At 34.2% G+C, this 19,884-nt stretch overlaps 1 protein-coding gene across 3 annotated transcripts in view; it reads left to right on the forward strand.

Moving 5' to 3' along the window:
* The window catches only part of LOC131146736 (MADS-box protein AGL42-like), a 52,500-nt gene extending 49,391 nt beyond the window's left edge, over nt 1-3,109 (forward strand). For all 3 annotated transcript variants that reach the window (XM_058096499.1, XM_058096498.1, XM_058096500.1), the window contains 6 exons: nt 1,462-1,543; nt 1,787-1,848; nt 1,936-2,035; nt 2,221-2,262; nt 2,370-2,411; nt 2,750-3,109. In XM_058096499.1, coding sequence (XP_057952482.1) covers nt 1,462-1,543; nt 1,787-1,848; nt 1,936-2,035; nt 2,221-2,262; nt 2,370-2,411; nt 2,750-2,881 — 460 coding nt within the window. In that variant the 3' untranslated portion in view covers nt 2,882-3,109. The remainder of the gene's footprint in view (nt 1-1,461; nt 1,544-1,786; nt 1,849-1,935; nt 2,036-2,220; nt 2,263-2,369; nt 2,412-2,749) is intronic.
* Nucleotides 3,110-19,884: the final 16,775 nt, after the last annotated feature.

Genomic DNA, 19,884 nt, shown 5'->3' on the forward strand with positions numbered 1-19,884 from the left:
AGCGCCTGCAGATTTATGTTAAATGTGTTTTAGGAAGTCAATGGTTGAATTGGATTCTGTCATCTCCATTGGTCCGGGAGCACCTCCCTTCATCCTGAATTTCGGTCCATTGAGGAATGTGAAGAAATACAATGCTAAAGCCTGGGAGGGTCATGTGTCTACACTTAGAGAAGATAGCGGTTGTTCTGAGTAACTAGCTTCTGAGTCTTAGCTATGACTCGTGTCTGGCAGTCCTGGAAAATACAACTCTTGTAGGCCTGGGTCCATAGCTTCTATTTGATCTGATTGGTGCTGGGTGTCCTCAGTATGTTCTTGCACAGTTAAGTACAAAGAATAAAATTAATTAGAAGTAAAATAAAAAATTGTATGACCAACCTGTGAAAATAGTTAGATCAATTTTTTTCCATTCTTACGCAAGCATATTTTTTTAAAGAAGGATTCCATGCTTCATTGCACCCTTGGACCCTCCTTCTGAGCTATGTATAGACATCATCAATCTTGGCTTTTTCATATGAAGCAACACAGAACAATTCTTTTAATTTATCCTTGAGAAGCAGCCTACCCAGTTGTCCTTCCAAAAAGATACTAGAACTTCTGGCCAATGTTTGTGTTACACACACCCGCAAAATTCTCTCTTTTAGCAGGAGAGCAAGATATGTCTCATTTGGTATTCTAGAGCTTACTTCATAACCATATTTGCAGCATATGAGCTGCCTTCAGTGACTGCCATTTTAGCTTCCAAAACTTCCATAACCATTTCATTAAAATGGCTTTCTTAATGTAAAGGCAAGATTTGCAGCCCAATTCCCGAGTAGGTGCCTTGATTAGTCAACAAATGTAACTCTGGGTCTTCATTGAAGTCTGGAATCATCTATTTTGAAGAGAACAGACAAAGGAATTGAAGCCTCCAATTCTAAAAGCATACAATGGAACTCAATTTGGTGTCATGAAAATATAATGCTGAAGGAGTCAATTTTTGGCAATAGTTAGTTGCATTTGAATTCTCAATAGTTGTGAATGTAATAGTCAAACGTTCTGCTTTATCATTCTTTATAGAACTTATCCCATCGTTTTACTTTCCAAGCTAACATTCACACCAAAAAATGGACTAGGAAAAATAACTAGAGTTAATGAAGTCAACTTGATGAATGACCTGATAAAAGTGCACATTTTTTAATTCCCGGAAGTTATATTGTACATAATCATAAAGTGCTGAGTTCAAATTCAACGGAGAACATGATTGGTAGGTTTGAATTCTTGCTTGAATGTTCAAATGCTTCACAACTCTTATGATTTGATCATGAAACTAAGATAGATTCTATCTTATCTAAAAACTGAATAATAGAGGTAGAATCTTTTAAGTTGATAGATTGTGTTCAATCTATTTTAAAGTTTAAATTCATCTTGCATTGTCACATGTGGTCAATTATAAGTGATGCTTCCATGTTTCGGATGCTTCAGCATGCAAAAAACAATCGAAAGATACCGGAAATGTGCGAAGGAAGTACAAACTATGAGTGGGGAAATGGAACAGTATATGCAGGTCAGACTCCCCTTCTTAAGTTTGTTTTTACAAGTTGTCTTCCGTACTTGTTGAGGGAAAAAAAAGTGGGATAATAATGTAAAAACATTGGATGGCGCAAATTCATTGGCAATTGGTTGATGGTCACAAATTCTTGTCATAGCTTCTAAGTTGTAATTTCTGGCAGAAGGCTTGAAAATTGTCTGTTTTTCCCATTATTTACACACTTCCTGACTTTCAGACAGTAATTGACTCTACATGCAGCATTTGAAGAGTGAAACAGCAAACATGGCTATGAAGATTGAGCTCATTGAAGCTTCTCAACGGTTCAAGGCTTTGACACTTATCTTCCAACTTTCTGTTCATTATTTAATACTGGCATGTGATTTTTTTTTTGTTTTGGGATGAAATAGGAAGCTTTTGGGGCAAGGTTTGGGGTCTTGTTCCACGGATGAGCTTCAAGAGATTGACAGCCAGCTGGAGCGAAGCTTACGCAACATCAGAGCAAGAAAGGTTAAACAACAGAACACCCGCACACTGACATATTCCCAAACCCAGAACTCAAAACCCAAATAAACAAATAAGGGATACAATTAACATTGTTTGGTTGTTGAGAAGTTGCTTCTTATGCTTTTTCTATCTTTTCTCGGCAACCAAATTAGAGGGAAATATATATGACCTACTTGCTGAAACTGCAGGCACAATTATTCAGAGAGCAGATAGAGGAACTCAAGGCCAAGGTGATTCAATTAAGATTTTTATACGTTTTGCATTTGACGCTTCTTTGTAGATCAGAAGGATTTCAATTAATGGTTTTTAGCTGACCCCCCTTTGTTCTCAAATTCAGGAGAGACTCCTGTGGGAAGAAAATGCAAGGTTGTCTGAAAAGGTGATTCCTTTGCTTAGAGTCTTATGTCACAAACAACCAAATATTGCCTTGAGGTCGAACAGATCAGTACATTTTTGCAAATGAATCTGTCGTCACCTGAACATTCAAATTCAATATAAATGTTATATGCTGCCATCCATCTGTGTGCTAGCATTAGCATTGTCAATCTCATGCAATATCCTCTTGGAAAATGGTTTCACAGAAGGCTTTCTCATAAATCCTGGCAAAGCACAGATGAGTGGACAAACACAATTATAATTTTCAAAGCTTTCATTTGGTATTACATCAGTTGTGAAACTAATCGATTTAGAAAATATTCTAACATAATTACTCATCAGTGTGGAATGAGGCCGTCGGGGCAGCGGGTTGAGCACGGGGAAATAGTAACCTGCAGCCACAGCCAGAGTACTCAGAGTTCAGGTGTGGAGACGGAGTTGTTCATTGGACTGCCAGAAAGGCGCTGCAGCTAAACCTTTGTGCTGTCCCTAGCCCGCTGTTGGGAGTTCAAGGTTGTAGCCTGGGCAGTGCCTTCCAACTACTCCGCCGTGTGATTTTCATTTTGGAGCTCATCATCTACTTTAAATTTCAGCATCAAATAATTGCAGTTGCAATAGATTACAGATGCGAGCCTGTAATAATAAATAAAATAAAATGATGAAGTGTTACTTTTTTAGTATATAATGATTTTCATTCCCCCACGTTTTGTCTTTGCCTCAATATTATGCAGTCCTAGTTTGTGTGAAGTAATGGAAGATTACACTACAAACACGTTCTCACCCTATTTGAGTATAGGGGTTTGCTAGCTTTTTGGGAAGCTTTATTCTGAAAATTTTCAAGGAAGTTTTATGGGAAAGTCATAGGGATGGACACCACCTATGTGGATTCTACATGTGAGATTAACTTCTTGTATATTGAAAATTTTGAGTGGATAATGGTGTTGGGAAATTTGAACAAAAACAAAAGATAAAACACATACAAAAGCAACACCAAGATATATGTAGTTCGGCCAAATTCAGCCCAAGTCCACGGGAGAGATAGCTAGTATATTTTGAAAAATACTAAGAAGGAAGAGATAAAATACTCACTCAAAACTCTCTCAACTCTCACAGAGTGCCTTCCCACTCTCATCTCTCAACTCCATTTTTGCTAATCTTTACATTCTCAACTCACCTATTTATACTGTGAGGAGGATTAATTACTCAAGAAAACTCTTACAATCACAATTCAATTTACTTCATAATCATATTTGAATTTTTTCCTAATTTTGTGGAGAACCACCCACAACTAAATAACTGAAGAGAAACCGCAACTCTTGAAGAATGTTTACCTTAATTCCAGCATTAATCTGGGTATGGATCTATCAATTCCCTCCATCCATACCTATCAGAAGAGAATGCATGCAACCATTTTTCAATTGGTATCTATCTTAGCTATGTCTCTGCATAGATTAAACTTCTCACAAGTCACTACTTTTGTCAACATATTTGTAGGGTTCTTGTCTATGTGAATCTTCACTAGCTTTCACAGCTGTTGTTCCATCACTTTGCGTATCCAATGATAATGAATGACGATATGCTTTATTTGGGAATGATACATTGAATTCTTACTCAAGTCCCAGAGTACTCTGACAATAATAATGTACTTTGTATTCTTTCTGTGTGACACCTAGTTCTTGGATAAACTGCTTTAACCACAACATTTCTTTACTAGCTTCCATTGCGGCAATGTATTCTGTCTCTATTGTAGATAAAACAACACACTTCTACAACCTGGATTACCATGAGACTGCTCCCTCTGCGAATGCGAAAAGAAACCCTATGTAGATTTCCTACTATCAAGATCACCTGTCATATCAGAATCAATATATCCTTCCAAGATTGGTTCAACTCTCCTAAAACACAAGCACATCTTTGATGTATACTTCAAATATCTAAAAATCCACTTAACTGCTTCCCAATGGTCTTTTCATGGATTTGAAAGAAACTTGCTCACAACACCTACCGCGTGGGCAATATCCGATCTTGTGCAAACCATTGCATACATCAGACTACCAACTATTGACGAGTATGCAACTTCTTCCATTTCTTCGACTTCTTCCTCGAAGGACACGATCTTTTACTCAACTTGAAGTGATTTGCCAATGGAGTAGGGGTTGAATTTGCATACTTCATGTTGAACTTTTCAAGCACACATTCAACATAATTTTCCTGTGACAACCATAATTTCTTGGCTTTTCTGTCACGAACAATTTTCATACCTAATATCTGCTGAGCTGGGCCTAGGTCTTTCATGTCAAAGAACTTGGACAGTTCTTGCTTTAGTTTGGTAATCATACCTACTTCCTATTCAACAATCAACATGTCATCAACATAAAGCGTCAATATAATGAAATTACCATTAGAGAATTTTTGAATGTAGATGCATTGATCTGCTGTAGTTATCTTGTAACCATGACCCACCATGAATGAGTCAAACTTTTTATACCACTGTCTTAGCGCTTGCTTGAGGCTATATAGACTATTTTCCACCTTGCAGACCATATGCTCATTCCTTGAAACTTCAAAACCTTCAAGTTGTTCCAGGTAGATTTCTTCATGTAAATCTCCATGGAGAAAGGCTAACTTAACATCCAACTGTTGAAGCTCCAAATTTAAACTTGTTGTCAACTCGAGTATCACTCATATTGAAGTCATCTTCACGACTAGTGAGAAAATCTCGTCAAATTCAATACCCTTCTTCTGCTGAAAACCTTTGACGACCAAACGAGCTTTATGTTTAATGATTTTTCCATTACCAACTTTCTTCAACTTGTACACCCATTTATTACTCAGTGCTTTCTTTCCTTTAGGAAGTTTTACCAATTTATATGTCTGGTTCTTTTGTAAAGAGTTCATCTCTTCCTGCATAGCCTGCAACCATTTACCTTTTTCTGGATGATTATGAGTTTCTCAAAAACTCTATGGCTCTCCCTCATTAGTAAGGAGAATATACTTAGACTCTGGATATTACTTCGACGAAAACAATGTGTGATTTCTCTGTGATCGTCTTGGCTGAGGCTCTTCAACTAATGGAGCTACCTCTGGTTCTGTAGCTTCTGGCAGAGGGGATTGTTGCTCCCCCTCCTTAAGAGCTACTTCTTGTTCTATAACTTATGGCGGAGAAGATTGTTTGTCACGACCCCAAATTTTTGTTATATTTTTTTTTCCACATAATAATAATAATAATAATAATAATAATAATAATAATAATAATAATAATAATAATAATAATAATAACCATAGCCTGATACCATAAAACGTAAACAAAGTCAACCCAAACCTATAGTTACGAGGAATTCACCTGTTTATGCATACCTATCAACTAAGCAGTAGAAACCATGTTATACTTAAACTTATACACAATACTGGAGTTTTATTGTTTCCATATATACACATATATGCCGAAAGGACGACAAATCCTAGAGTCAAACCCAAAAATCATCATGATCCTGACTCGACTACTTACCCTGCAATAGGGGTGGTACCAACGAACTCCTCTACCTCAAGCTCGCTTCACTCGTTTATCGGGGTTTTCTGAAATGTTTGTAATGTTGGAGTGAGACACCTCTCAGTAAGGAAAATAGACTAATATCAGTGTGTGACAACATGAGTATTATTGTGTTATAAACATATATTGTACATGCTAATCTGTATCTGATAAGTAAGGAAACTTTGTACATAGTTGAACTTGCATTTGAAAAATTTGGTAAAAATGTTCTGTATAAAATATGAATAAAACATAATACAACATAACGTACTAAATTTATGTATACATACAAATCATATGTTATATCTGTGTTTTATTGGAATTATACCCTGGATGGATAACTAGCTGACGTCAGGTATTACCTTGACATGACTGAGTTGTGTGGCCCGTAGTCGGGACCTAGCAATGGTTGGCTTACCGCGCTAAGCCAAAGTTGATTAGTCCGTAAGTATGATTGGCCTGCCCAACCTGGTCCGAACTGCCAGGGGGCACACTACTCTTCTCTAGGCTCAATTGACTACCCATCTCCCACACTCTATCTGAGACGTGTGGTAACACTACTTGATTTGAATAGCCACGGTACCATATTTTGAAACTAAACTAAGCCATTAGAGTTCTATTATCATATAGTAAATATCATAAATACTATATATACTGTGTAACGACCTGCCTAATTTACCATATATTTTTTTTTCACATAATAGCATGCCTATAATCATGATAATCATAAACATAATCCACCCAGACCCATGGGTACTGGGGAATAAACCTGTCATATATCACTAACACCCTAGCAGCGGAAAACATACATCATATACATAACAAACCAACAGTGCAAATACAATATCAGAGTTTTACAAACCCGTCATGTTAGCCTTTACAAGGCTTAACATCTTGTTTTGATGCTAACAAATAAGTAGAACTTAACATGCTTTGTTTTAAGTGATGTATTTTCAGAACTCAATGATGAATGCAAGGTTAAAGAATTCATGAAAGCTCTTCAAAAAAGGATGATTATATCAAAGCTTAAGGCATGGATTAAAACTTGAAGATCATGAGAGCATTGATATTAAAGAAAAAGCTTCAAGAATGAAAGCCCAAGTTATCAACATGGAAAACTCAAAGAAATATGAAGCAAGCATAAAGACCTCAAGAAATTCATGGATTGAAAATTTGAAAGAGTCTAGGAAATTTCATGTAAGTACTTTAAAGAATTTCAATATGAATGCATGAAACTCTTAGGTTAATTTCTTGGACTTAGATACCTTTGAACATACTTGGAAAATATTTTTATAAGGTCAAATATTGTTTCAAAAAGATTAGAATCATTTTTGGAATGAAAAGCACCAAAAAGAGGATTTCTCAAATGTTGTCAATTTTTTTACATCCGCATTGATGTACATTTTTCTTCATCAAAAAATATTTATTTTAAAATATATTCAACATGAAAGTTTTAGGATTTTCTCTTAGATTTCATTTGACACCAAGAAAGTCAAATTTGGAGTTACATAGAAAAAGTTATGATCAAACGACTAAAATGTACTCGAAGCTGATAGCCTGACAGACGATTGTCAAGAACTGGACAGCTGACTACCAGTGCACTTTGAGGCGTCTGTTCGTGTTTGGACAGCCAACTACCACCTTACTGTCCCTTTGGTTTAATTGGACAAATGACTGCCAAAAATGGACAGTTATCTGTCACGCAGCTGTTTTGAATTTTTTCATAATGATCAAATTTTTAAATGAGGTTGCTTGGGGCTCAAAATTTGTGAAAACTTGGGGAATACTCCAAGTCACTTGGGGATCAAGTTACATACTTTTTAAAGTCTATAAATAAGCCTCAAAATCATTGAATCAATGCACTAAGAATTCAATTCAGTGAAAATTTAAAATCTCTCTCAATTGCTCTCTAATTCTCAAGGCTCTCTCTTGCTCTCAACTTGCACGAATTCAACTGAGTTTTTGCTAATCTTCCTCCATCGGAAATGTACTACAAATTCTAAATCTTTCAATCATTGAAAGAATTAATCGGTGATATACTTCATTGAGCTTCAAGTTAAATTCCATATTATTATTTATTTTGAAGTATATTTGTGACGACCTACTTAATTTTCACATTTTTTTTTAATAAAATCAATATCATAAATCCTAACTCAGTAGATCATAATCCACCTGGACCCGTGGGTACCAGAGATACATCAGAACATAAAACAGAAGCCTAAGCAGCAGGAAACATACAATCATAGTACTATAAATACGAAAACAACCATCACATTACCATATATACCAGAGTCACTATATCCACTGTATTTCAGTATAAACATCCAAAAAATAAAAAATCTAGGGACATTTCCCACATAATCCAACTGTCCATACTAAAACTTATCCTTCAAAGAGGGCAGACAAACAGCTCTATATCAGTGGGGCTTTTCTTACTCTCCTATTTGGGGCTCCTGAAAAGTTTATAAAATTCGGGGTGAGACACCTCTCAATAAGAGAAATAAACTAATACTAGTGTGTGGCAACATGAGTATTCCGTGTTATACATATACCATACAAAATATATCCAGTAAGCTATTATGTCAAATTTGGGAAAACATATGTATCATTAAAACATGGTAGAACATACGACATTTTCATGAACATATTTCATCTCATATAATAATAATAATACAAAAACATTCCTGGTAGATTAGTTGACTGTTGTCATGTATTACCCCCACATGACTGGGTTGTGTGGCTCGAAGGCAGGACCTAACAATGGTTGGCCGATCACTGTCAAGTCAAATGTACAGTCAGTAAGTTTGATGGGTTTGCCTGACTTGGTCCGTACACCAAGGGCGCTCACACACTTCTTAAAAACCACATCGACCATCCAATCTCACACCACTCCGTACAGTAGCGTTAACATAGATATCATGATCATGAAGACCGTGGACACATAGCAACGATATTGTGTAAGTGCTAGCCTAGACTAAGCCAATCAGGTTCTGATATCATATAATATATATTGAAATTGTGATACATGGATATCTCATATCATTAATTATCAGATCAATTATATCATTTTGCATATATACGTATATCATGAAAATCATAGGCCCGTACGCCGGCAAATCATAGCACATCCCATACGCTGGAGAATCACATCCATAGCTCGGCCCGTATGCCGGCAATTCATATCATAGCACAACCCGTACATTGGCAAATCACATCCATAGCTCGGCCCATACGCCGAAAAATATATATATAAAAATCTCGGACCATACGTCGGTTTTTCATTATAAAAATCCGTATCATTCACATTCCCAGAAAATAGTATTTCATAATAGTTTTTACTCATGCCACATGTGATGACCCAAAAATATATATATATGATTAAAGTACAATAATAATAAAATAATAAAAATAGTCATTAAGTTAATATCAATACAGAAGTGTTTTTCTGTAGGATCCTTGATTCCATGTTTGATGCCTAAGAAAGACCTTGTCTTAGCGAGTGCTCAGAGACCATTGCGGCTCAGTCGCTCCCTGGAGGTCGGCCTGGTCAAAATGGAATTTCATAGGATAAACAGGATAGACACTATTTGTACACGTAAATAAGTATATATACATAAAATAGTGTTTTGACAGACATAATTTGTCGAAATACATAATAAGATAATAATAATATAGGTATCATATGTGGGGCCCACAAGACTATGTGGGGTCCACATGAGTCCCGGAGCCACAAGACACTGTTTATATACGTAAATAAGTACATAAAATAATGTTTTAACTGATATAATTTGTAGAAATATATGATAAAATAATAATAATATAGGTATCCTATGCGGGGCCCACAAGACTATGTGGGGCCCACATGAGTCCCGAAGCCGTATGGAGGTTTTCACAAGTCTCAAAGCTATGTAGGATGCATAAAATCGTATAAGAGTTATTCGAGTTACGTAGGATCCATTCGGGTCTCGAAGTTGTGTGGGGCCCACAAGACCATGTGGGGCCCACATGAGTTTTTAAAATTTAAATTTAATTCTTGTTCAAAAATAAATAATAAAATAAATAAATACTAAAAGTAGTTTAAAATTAATAACAATGATAATAATGATTAGAAAAAAATAATAATAAAATAATAGAATAATTAATTAAGTTATTGATTAATTAATTAGGTAAGTAATTAATAAAAAAAAAATTATTTAGTGGGAATGGTGGCAAGCACTCCCACATGGCCTCCATCCCTATCCCATACTCAACCCATACCTTGCCCATTCCTTGCCCATTCTTTAATTTTTAAAAATTATAATTTCACCCATCTCCCCACACTTTTATAAATTTCATTTCTTCCCCAAAATTTTCCTATAAATAGGGAGCTCTCAACCTTCATTTTTCACAACAATTTTCTAAGGAAGAGAAGGATTAGTGAGTGAAAGAATTTGTGGTGGAGTGAGAATTTTGAGTAAGTTCTCACTCACCCACTCTTTCCGATCTCATATCTTAAAGATAGTTATTGTGTTTGTAACACACGGTAAAAGAAGAAGGTAAGTAAATTTTGATTATGTTAGTTTCTTTTTATTTTAAATTTATACTCGAGTTTATTTTGTACGTAAATTTTAATTATGTTACTTAGTTCCACAAAATTTTTATGAGTTTATTTTTACGCATATTTAATTATACCAGCTCTATCTATAATATACTTGCATCTATATTTGGGTTAAGAAATGTTCTAATCCCCTCGGGTAAATTTTCAACATTTCTTTCTATTCAAAAATAAAATTATATATATTTTTAACACAAAAATTGTGTGGCATGAGTTTATTTCTACGTTGCATTTTTTTATGAAAATATGAGTAAAGATGAGATTTTTACGATATTATTTTAAATTGCATAAATTATAATAAGATGATTTTAAAATCCCTTATGGCAACGAAAGTTCAAAGTTACAGATGCTCGGTACCGCAGCTTAAAATTTATACGGATCAGAGTGCACCCACACTGTTTACAGAGTGGTTATTTATGTTAGTGGATTTCTCCTGAGTGCACACCTGGTTCCGGACCAGGACTTAATAAGGAAAATCTCACTTAAAGTTTACGTACGTTGATTTAGTTTGGTCGGCCAGCCAGCTAAGTCCAGTCTTCGGACCGCACAACCCAGTCATGGGGGTAAACATGACTTACGACAAACAGGCCTAAGGGTGGTTTTTACAATATATGTTTATACATATTTAATTACGTGTACAAAGTTACTGATGATTTGAAGGAAAAATGTAAGTTTACGTGAAAAGGATCATTTTGGTGCTTAAATGACGATCTAAGGAACACGTACAAGGAAAAGTATATGTATGCTTATCATTAAATATTTTTACAGTTTTAAAGTTAAAAGTTTAATTTAACAGTTATAGTATATGATTATAAAAATTTACTGTTAAAATTGATGAAAAAGTTTTATGCAGGAATTTTTAAATTTATGTTTATTCTAAAAGTAGTTTTGAAGTTATAGTATTAAATATTGTTTTACGAAATTCTTTAAAAGCTCATTTTGGCCACACACTAATAATAATCTTATTTACTTACTAAGCGTCGTCTCACCCCAATCATATTTTATTTCAGATAACTCTGAAGGACATGTCGGAAATCAGGCTTAGCAAGCATGCGGGTGGGGATTAGAAAAATAAAGATTAATTAGAAACATTAGTATGATTTCAGATATTTACGTTTGTGTAATTTTCTTCTTTTGAAATAAGTGATTGTAATATGAATAATTAGCGCTCTGGTTTAATAAAAATTGAGTTTATTTTGCTTTCGCTGTAAATCAGTAGTAAAAAGTTAATATCCCAAGCCCCTCGGGGTCGGGGTGTTACACCACACTAATAGGTTTTTCATATATTCAACATACTATCATTTTCAATAGTATTTTTCCAAATATAAATCATATATAAATATATTTATTTTCCTGAAACCAAATGCTATAACAATATACATATTTTTTCATAAAATACTAGCTTAGTTTATCCCCTTACTTGATCTCTGAAAAGCCCCTAAGAAAATCTGTCTTGCATCCGCAGGGTTTCCCCATTTAACACCCTGAAAACGGAATTTTCCAGATTTAAAGTTCAATATCTCTAAGCGTATAACACTTTCTTCAACCACCAAACATCCAAATATTGAGTAGAAACCCTTACCCTGGATTTGGAATGGTTTCCACTTCAGCCCCACTGATGATCCTCTCCGACAGACTTGTAGAGAACTTTCCCAAGAGCGTCGTGGTGGTTTCAGATCGTCGAACTGGCGAAAATCCGGCCCGAAATCAAAGAGAGGAGGAGGAGGGACCGAAAATCTAAAGAGAGAAGGGATTGGCGCAGAAAAATTCGTTCAAAAATGAACTTTAGGCCTATTTAAACTGTGGTCTTCGTCAACAAGGTCAGTACAAAATTCGTTGACAAAATCTCCCCTTCGTAGACAAAATTCAGAAGCCCCAAAATCATCCTCTTGGTATTTCCTCATCGACGAGCCCAATTATATTTTCGTCGACGAACGCGTTGACTACCTCCTTCTGTTTTCGGTCTCCATTTCCCTTTCTTTTATTATTTTTAAATACCATTATTCTTCGGGTCGTTACAATATTATAGTTCTAAATTTTTGTACTAATCAGCTCTTTGTGTGAGCAATTCTTTGTACACAAATATTTGATTTATTTCTTGTAAATTGACGATTCTAAGGATTGTTTGGATCGTTGGCTAAGCAAGGGGATATTGCTTAGAGAAACGGGCTCTAGCCTAGTTAAGGAGTGACCGGACGAGGGGATATCGTTAGGAGAAGGCAGACTCTAACCTTAACTAAGGAGTGATGTAGAGGTATTGTTCCGCTCATCAAAGGAACAGGTTTAGTGAATCCTTTGGTGGTTTGCCAAAGGCGAGGACGTAGGCTGGGTATGAGTCGAACCTTGTAAAAATTTTCATCTCACTCTTTCTTTCCCTACTCTTTATTTTCAGTACATATTTAAATTGCGTAGATGGTTTAAATTGAAAATCATATATACTACGTATATTTGGGAATCAAGTAAACTTAAAGTTTAATTTTGATTTAGGTTGTGGAAACCGAAAGGGAGTACGTTGGTTAAACCATATCTTGCGAAAACCATACGGGAGTACATTACTTGGTTAACATCCCAAAGATAAATTAACTGAGAGTTTATTTGAATTCTGAATATTGGGAAGAGTGTGGATATTGTATTGATTGGATTTCATATTACACATCATATTAAAGAAGCAAATCCATTACTACAAGGCTTGATTCAAATTTATAACCAGGGCTGACAACAAAAGCTTAAAGTTGAATTTAATATATTGATATATTATGGTTGAATGGTTTAAAGTTTGAATGTGTTTATATTCCAAAGAGTGTTGAATCTTGCATACGTTCATTAAACTAATAGTGTTGTAGTTAACTCAAACTTCGCAAATAAATTAGTTGTTTGGTTTGGAGATTATACTTAATTGATTGGTTGTTTAATTGTGTTGTTGATTGGATAAAGGAAACTAAGTTCTTGTATGATTGACAAATTAAACAAACAAGTCAAGAATTGGTTAAAAGAAATAAAAGAAGTCTAAAGGATTCTTAAAAGGAATTAAAAGAAAATTTTAAAATCTAATTCACCCCCCCTCTTAGGACTATACCTTTCTTTTCACTTCATATAAATATACACACATCCCAAAATGATCATAAAGTTTCCTAGGGTCACTACCCAAAAACCCATCTGACCCTAGCATAGTGACTTACCTTTCTAGCAGGGTAGATTGGGCGACCACTAACGCTGCGGAGCTCTATCTGCTCCTCTACCTGGATTTTCTGAAATTTTTTAGAGCTGGGGTGAGACACCTCTTAGTAAGGGAAATAAACTAATATTAGTGTGTGGTAACATATGTATTTTCATGTGTCATGCATATACTGCATATAAATCGTATCTGTGAAAACTGTTTGATAATTTACTAAGTAAACATATTTAAAAGTAACATACATGTCATGTTATATCTCTATACGTGTAAATCATCTTATAAAATTGTATAATACATGAAATAAATCCCAAGATGGATAGGTAGTTGGTGTCATGTATTACCCCCACATGACTAGGTTGTGCGGCCCGAAGGTGGGACCTAGCAAAGGCTGGCCGACCATGCTAGATCAAAAACTCTGATCTGTAAGTACGATGGGCTTGCCCCACCTGGTCTGGACTACTAGGGGAACATCTCCAAACTACATTGAAGCCACATAGATTGCCACCATACCACACTCTGATCGTGTGGCTGCACTATCACAATCTGAATATATATAGTTATGGTATTGTGCTCCTGAAAACTAAACTAAACTGAGCTATTCGGGTTCCGATATCATATACTATGTTTCATATGTTGAACATAACCGTTTCATCATAATATCTGATATAATGTTAATTTCATGAAAATAACATATTATACATCATGACCCTTGCGCCAGCATATCATATCATATAAATTATGGCCCTTGAGCCATTTCATATAAATTACGGCCCTTGCTCAGTATCATATAAATTATGGCCCTTGCGCCGTTACATTATAATATACTTAAAACATATTTCTGTATTGTTTTTAATAATTTCTTGAAATAGTGATAGCATGCTAATTTTGAAAACATAGCATTTTGTCATTACATAAAATCATAAGATTCTATACTCATGCCATACAAAAGTAAATCATGTTCAACTCATAAAATCTGCACTGAAATCATTTTCCTTGAGTAAATGTATTAAAACAATCTCTTGTTAACGGCAGTAAATTTCCCAAACATAATTCTATGCTATACATAATTTCCTGGAATAAAATGTTCTAAAATAGTAAATATTTCTATGAAAAATACTAGCTTAATTTATTCTCTTACCTAACTTACTGAGATGCCCACACAGTTCAATCTTGAGCCCGTGGCATTTCCAACACAAAACCTACAATTTCCATTTTCCCTGAACATTCAACATAATTCCAACATAATTTCCAAAAAACATTTTCTAGGTTCCCAATAACCTAAATAAATTGTTAAACTCCAAAATAATCAAATTACCTTGGTTTCCCTGAACTGTGCTTGTAGGGTCTTGAAATTACACCCGCGGCGCTTACCTGAACCCTAAATTCAATGACCCTAATTCAACCTCAGAATGCCTAATATTTAACATTTTCAAATCTACAATAATTAAATAATAATTAGCCCCTTAATAACCCCCTTAGCCTAATTTTGGGATTATGCCTACGATGACCCCATGAGAAATCCATTTCTCTAGACTTGTAAAGAATCATCCCTAGATTCTCGTGGTGGTGTCCGATCGTCAATTGGACTTAAGATTTACAAGAAATTGAGGTAAAAGTGAGAATTGAGCTTACTTCAGGAGATATGAATACACCGCTCTTATGACAAATCCGCTATAGTAGAAATAACGGTGGTGGAGAATGGAGTCCAACAGTATTTTCTGATTTTCAATTGGGTGAAAATCAGTCAAAAAATTGAAGGACGTGGGAGAAAGAATGAAGAGAGAGACGGAGCTGGAGAGACGCTGAAGGAGATGTAGAGAGAGATGAGGGACGACTTCAACATTTCAAATCCAATTTCTCCTAGCTCCAGGAGATGATAAAACTTTAACTATCAAACATTATTATATTATATACTTATGTATGTGTGTGTGTATATATATATATATATATATATATATATATATATATATATATATATATATTTATTTCAATTATTTTTTTTAAATTTTAATTTAATTAATTTAATTAATTAATTTATTCAATTTAATTATTATTTATTTTATCTTGTTATTATTATTTTTCACACTTCCATGTATATTATTTTCTGGGCGTTATATACTATTTCATGATCCAGTGTAAAATATTACATAATAATATTTCTGATTAAATTGTTATATACATATAAATCTATTCACGACATCTGTGCCAGCTGAAATATTACGGCATCTAGGCCAATTGAAATATCACGGCATCTGGGCTAGCTGAATAATCACGACATTTGTGCTGGTTGAATAATCATGACATCTATGTCGGCTGAGTAATCACAACATCTACTCTGACCGAATATCATAATATACTGAAAATATAATTTTTGTACTATCTATAGTGTAGTAACTCGACTCAAGAAATAAAGAAATAAATAAATAAAAGAGAGGGATGGAAAATTCAGAAACGGGGATAGCATGGCCTCGTCGACAAATCCCAATTTTCATCGACGAGTGCCTTTCTAGGGATCGTTGACAAAGTTTAGGTCCTCGTCGACAAAGAGATACCGAGAGTCTAGAATAATTTTGAGCTTCAGGTTCATCAACGAAGCCTTGTGGTCGTTGACGAACGACCTTTTGCGACTTTTCGACGAATTCTCCACTTCGTCGACGAGGGCGGCTGGGTCAAAGACTTAAAGGGGAAGAAACATAAGATTTTTTGAAAATAAATATCTTTTCACTCTCTCAAACCTACAAACTATACTCTTAGATTTGGGTCTTTTGGGGCGTTTTTCAGGAAAGCAGGTAAGGGGATTATATTATGTTAGCTAATCTTATGAATTTTACCAATTTAAAATGTTGGAAATGTTTATATGGGTAAAATTACGGCTTTTCTAGGGTTTCCAAGCCTAGGGTTCATTTAACCGACTTTATTTTCAAAACCAACTAATTAAATTCAAATATGATATTTTTAGATTAAAGTACTCGACTTTCTGAACGTTTTCACCGGTTGAGAATTTGGGATTTGAAACTATAAGGGTATTTTACAACGAACCAAAGGCGGTAGGATTGATTATCTCCATTTTTCTTGTATTTAGTTATATATCTATATTTTTAGTAAAATAGCAACTTGGAGATACTCATACCCCTATTTTCAGTACAGTATTTATTTTCTCAAGCAGTTGTGTATTTATGAATTATCTGATGAAAAATTGTGTGGCATGAGTACAATTTTAATTGACATAAATGAGCAAGTTTTGTGTAATACTGATATGATACGACGACTATATGCTGAGTTATGATACGACGGCTATATGCCGATATGTAATATGACGACTAGATGCCGAGTTTATGATATGTCAATTTTTACTGAGACAGTATACAACATATATTTTTATAGAACTACGAACAACTATTGTTTTATGTAGTTTCATGAAAATGAATTATGATTTCAGTTTTATACAATGTAAATTACCATATATGACTGTAGAGCCCTGTTGATATGATGTTATGTTATAAGCATGATACCGTAGTGTTATATATATATATATATATATATATATATATATATATATATATATATATATATATTGTAGGGGTGCAACCACACGTCTTAGATAGAGTGTGGATATGGGAAAGGTAGCTGATGGCCTGGGTAAAGTACTCTCCAATGTAGAAATTCTGGGGCTCCATCCGATGCAGTAATTCCGGATGACCCTACCTTGGGGCATAGGATAGGCACCATCATACTACTTTATATTTGACTTAGCTATTGGCGGCCGACTATATGCTAAGTTCAGCCTTCGGACCGCACAACCCATTATGGGGAGAAGCATGTCATATGTTATGTTTAGCGTGACGATGCTAAGTCAGCAGTACATGTTGTATCTTTTAGGCATATATGGGCATATTTACTATAGAAAGGACTATATTGAGCCAACAATATGTATTTTCAGATATATAGTTCAACATAGTTTTAAAATTCCAGTTAAATGATTTAAAAGTTAACACTAATATGTACACACAAAATCTCATGTTAACCACACACTGATGATAATATAATCCGTCTTACTGAGAGGTGTCTCACGCTATCATACAATTCATAGTTTAGGTCCTTCGAGGGATCAAGTTTAGCGCACCACCGGGATGATTTTTTATCGTTGTTTGTTTTGTCAGAGCATGTGAGTGGGGGTTGCAAAAGTAGAGTATGGATGTAGTATGTATGTATGTATGTTGAGAACTAGTTAGAAACTTTGGTAAGTTTTAGAGGATGTATGTTTTTCTGCTGTGTATGTTTATACAGATCAGTATAGAACATCTGTTCCCTTTATTTGGGCGGGTTGTATATGTATGGTATCAGAGAAATATATGTTATGTGTAATAACCCAAAAAGAAAATAAAATAAAAAAATGAATGAATAATAATGATGGTAATTTAGTTAGTATCAAAACGAAAATGTTTCTCTGTTAGGATCCTTGATTCTATGTTTGATGCCTAAGAAAGACCTTGTCTAAGCGAATGCTCAGAGACCATTGTGGCTCAGTCGCTCCCTGGAGGTCGGCCTGATCAAAATGGAATTTCATAAGATAAAACAGGGTAGACACTGTTTATATACATGTAAATAAATACATATAATAATATTTTGACTGACATAATTTGTAGAAATAGATGATAAAATAATAATAATATAAGTATCCTATACGGGGCCCACAAGACTGTGTGGGGTCCACATGAGTCTCGAAGTCGTGTGGAGGTTTACACGAGTCTCGAAACTGTGTAGGGCTCATAAAATCGTATGAAAATTATTGGAGTTACGTAGGATCCATTTGGGTCTCGAAGTTCTGTGGGGCCCACATGAGTTTTCAAAATTTAAATTTAATTGTTGTTAAAAAATAAATAATAAAATAAATAAATACTAAAAATAGTTTAAAAGTAATAACAATGATAATAATAATGATAATAATGATTAATAAAAATAATAAAATAAATAATTAACTAATTGATTAATTAATTAGGTAAGTAGTTAATTAAAATTTTATTTAATGGGAATGGTGGCATGCATTCCCACATGGCTTCCATCCCCATCCCATACTCAACTCATACCTTGCCCATCCCTTACCCATTCTTTAATTTTTTAAAAAATTATAATTTCACTCATCTCTCCACACTTTTATAAATTCCATTTCTTCCCCAAAATTTTCCTATAAATAGGAAGCTCTCAACCTTCATTTTTCACAATAATTTTTCCAAGGAAGAGAAAGATTAGTGAGTAAAAGAATTTATGGTGGAGAGAGAATTTTGAGTAAGTTCTCACTCATCCACTTTTTCCGATCTCATTTCTTAAAGATAGTTATTGTATTCGTAGCATACTGTAAAAGAAGAAGGTAAGTAAATTTGATTATGTTAGTATTTTTATTCAAAATTTATACCCGAATTTATTTGTAAATAAATTTTGATTATGTTATTATTATTTTTTTTTTTTTAAATTCATACTCGAGTTTATTTTATAAGTAAATTTCAATTATATTAATTAGTTCCACAAAATTTTCATGAGTTTATTTTTACGCTTATTTAATTATACCAGTTCTATCTTTAATATACTTGCATTTATTTTTAGGTTAAGAAATGTTTTAATCCCCTCGGGTAAATTTTCAGCATTTCTTTCTATTCAAAAATAAAATTTTATATATATTTAACACAAAAATTATGTGGCATGAGTTTATTGTTACGTTATATTTTTTTTATGAAATGAGTAAAGATGAGATTTTCATGATATTATTTTAAATTGTATAAATTATAATAAGATGATTTTAAAACCCCTTATGGCAACGAAAGTTCAAAGTTACAAATGTTTGGTACCGCAACTTAAAGTTTAAATGGATCAAAGTGCACCCACACTATTTACAGAGTGGTTATTTATGTTAGTGGATTTCTCCTGAGTGCACACCTAATTCCGGATCAGGACTTAATAAGGAAAATCTTACTTAATGTTTACATACGTTGATTTAGTTTGGTCGGTCAACCAGTTAAGTCCAGTCTTCGGACCGCACAACCCAGTCATGGGGGTAAACATGACTTACGGTAAATGGGCCTAAGGGTGGTTTTTACAATATATGTTTATACATATTTAATTACGTGTACAAAGTTACTGATGATTTGAAGGAAAAATGTAAGTTTACATGAAAATGATTATTC

The sequence above is a fragment of the Malania oleifera genome, chromosome 13, assembly GCF_029873635.1.
Source record: "Malania oleifera isolate guangnan ecotype guangnan chromosome 13, ASM2987363v1, whole genome shotgun sequence".
In the NCBI taxonomy this organism is placed as follows: domain Eukaryota; kingdom Viridiplantae; phylum Streptophyta; class Magnoliopsida; order Santalales; family Ximeniaceae; genus Malania; species Malania oleifera.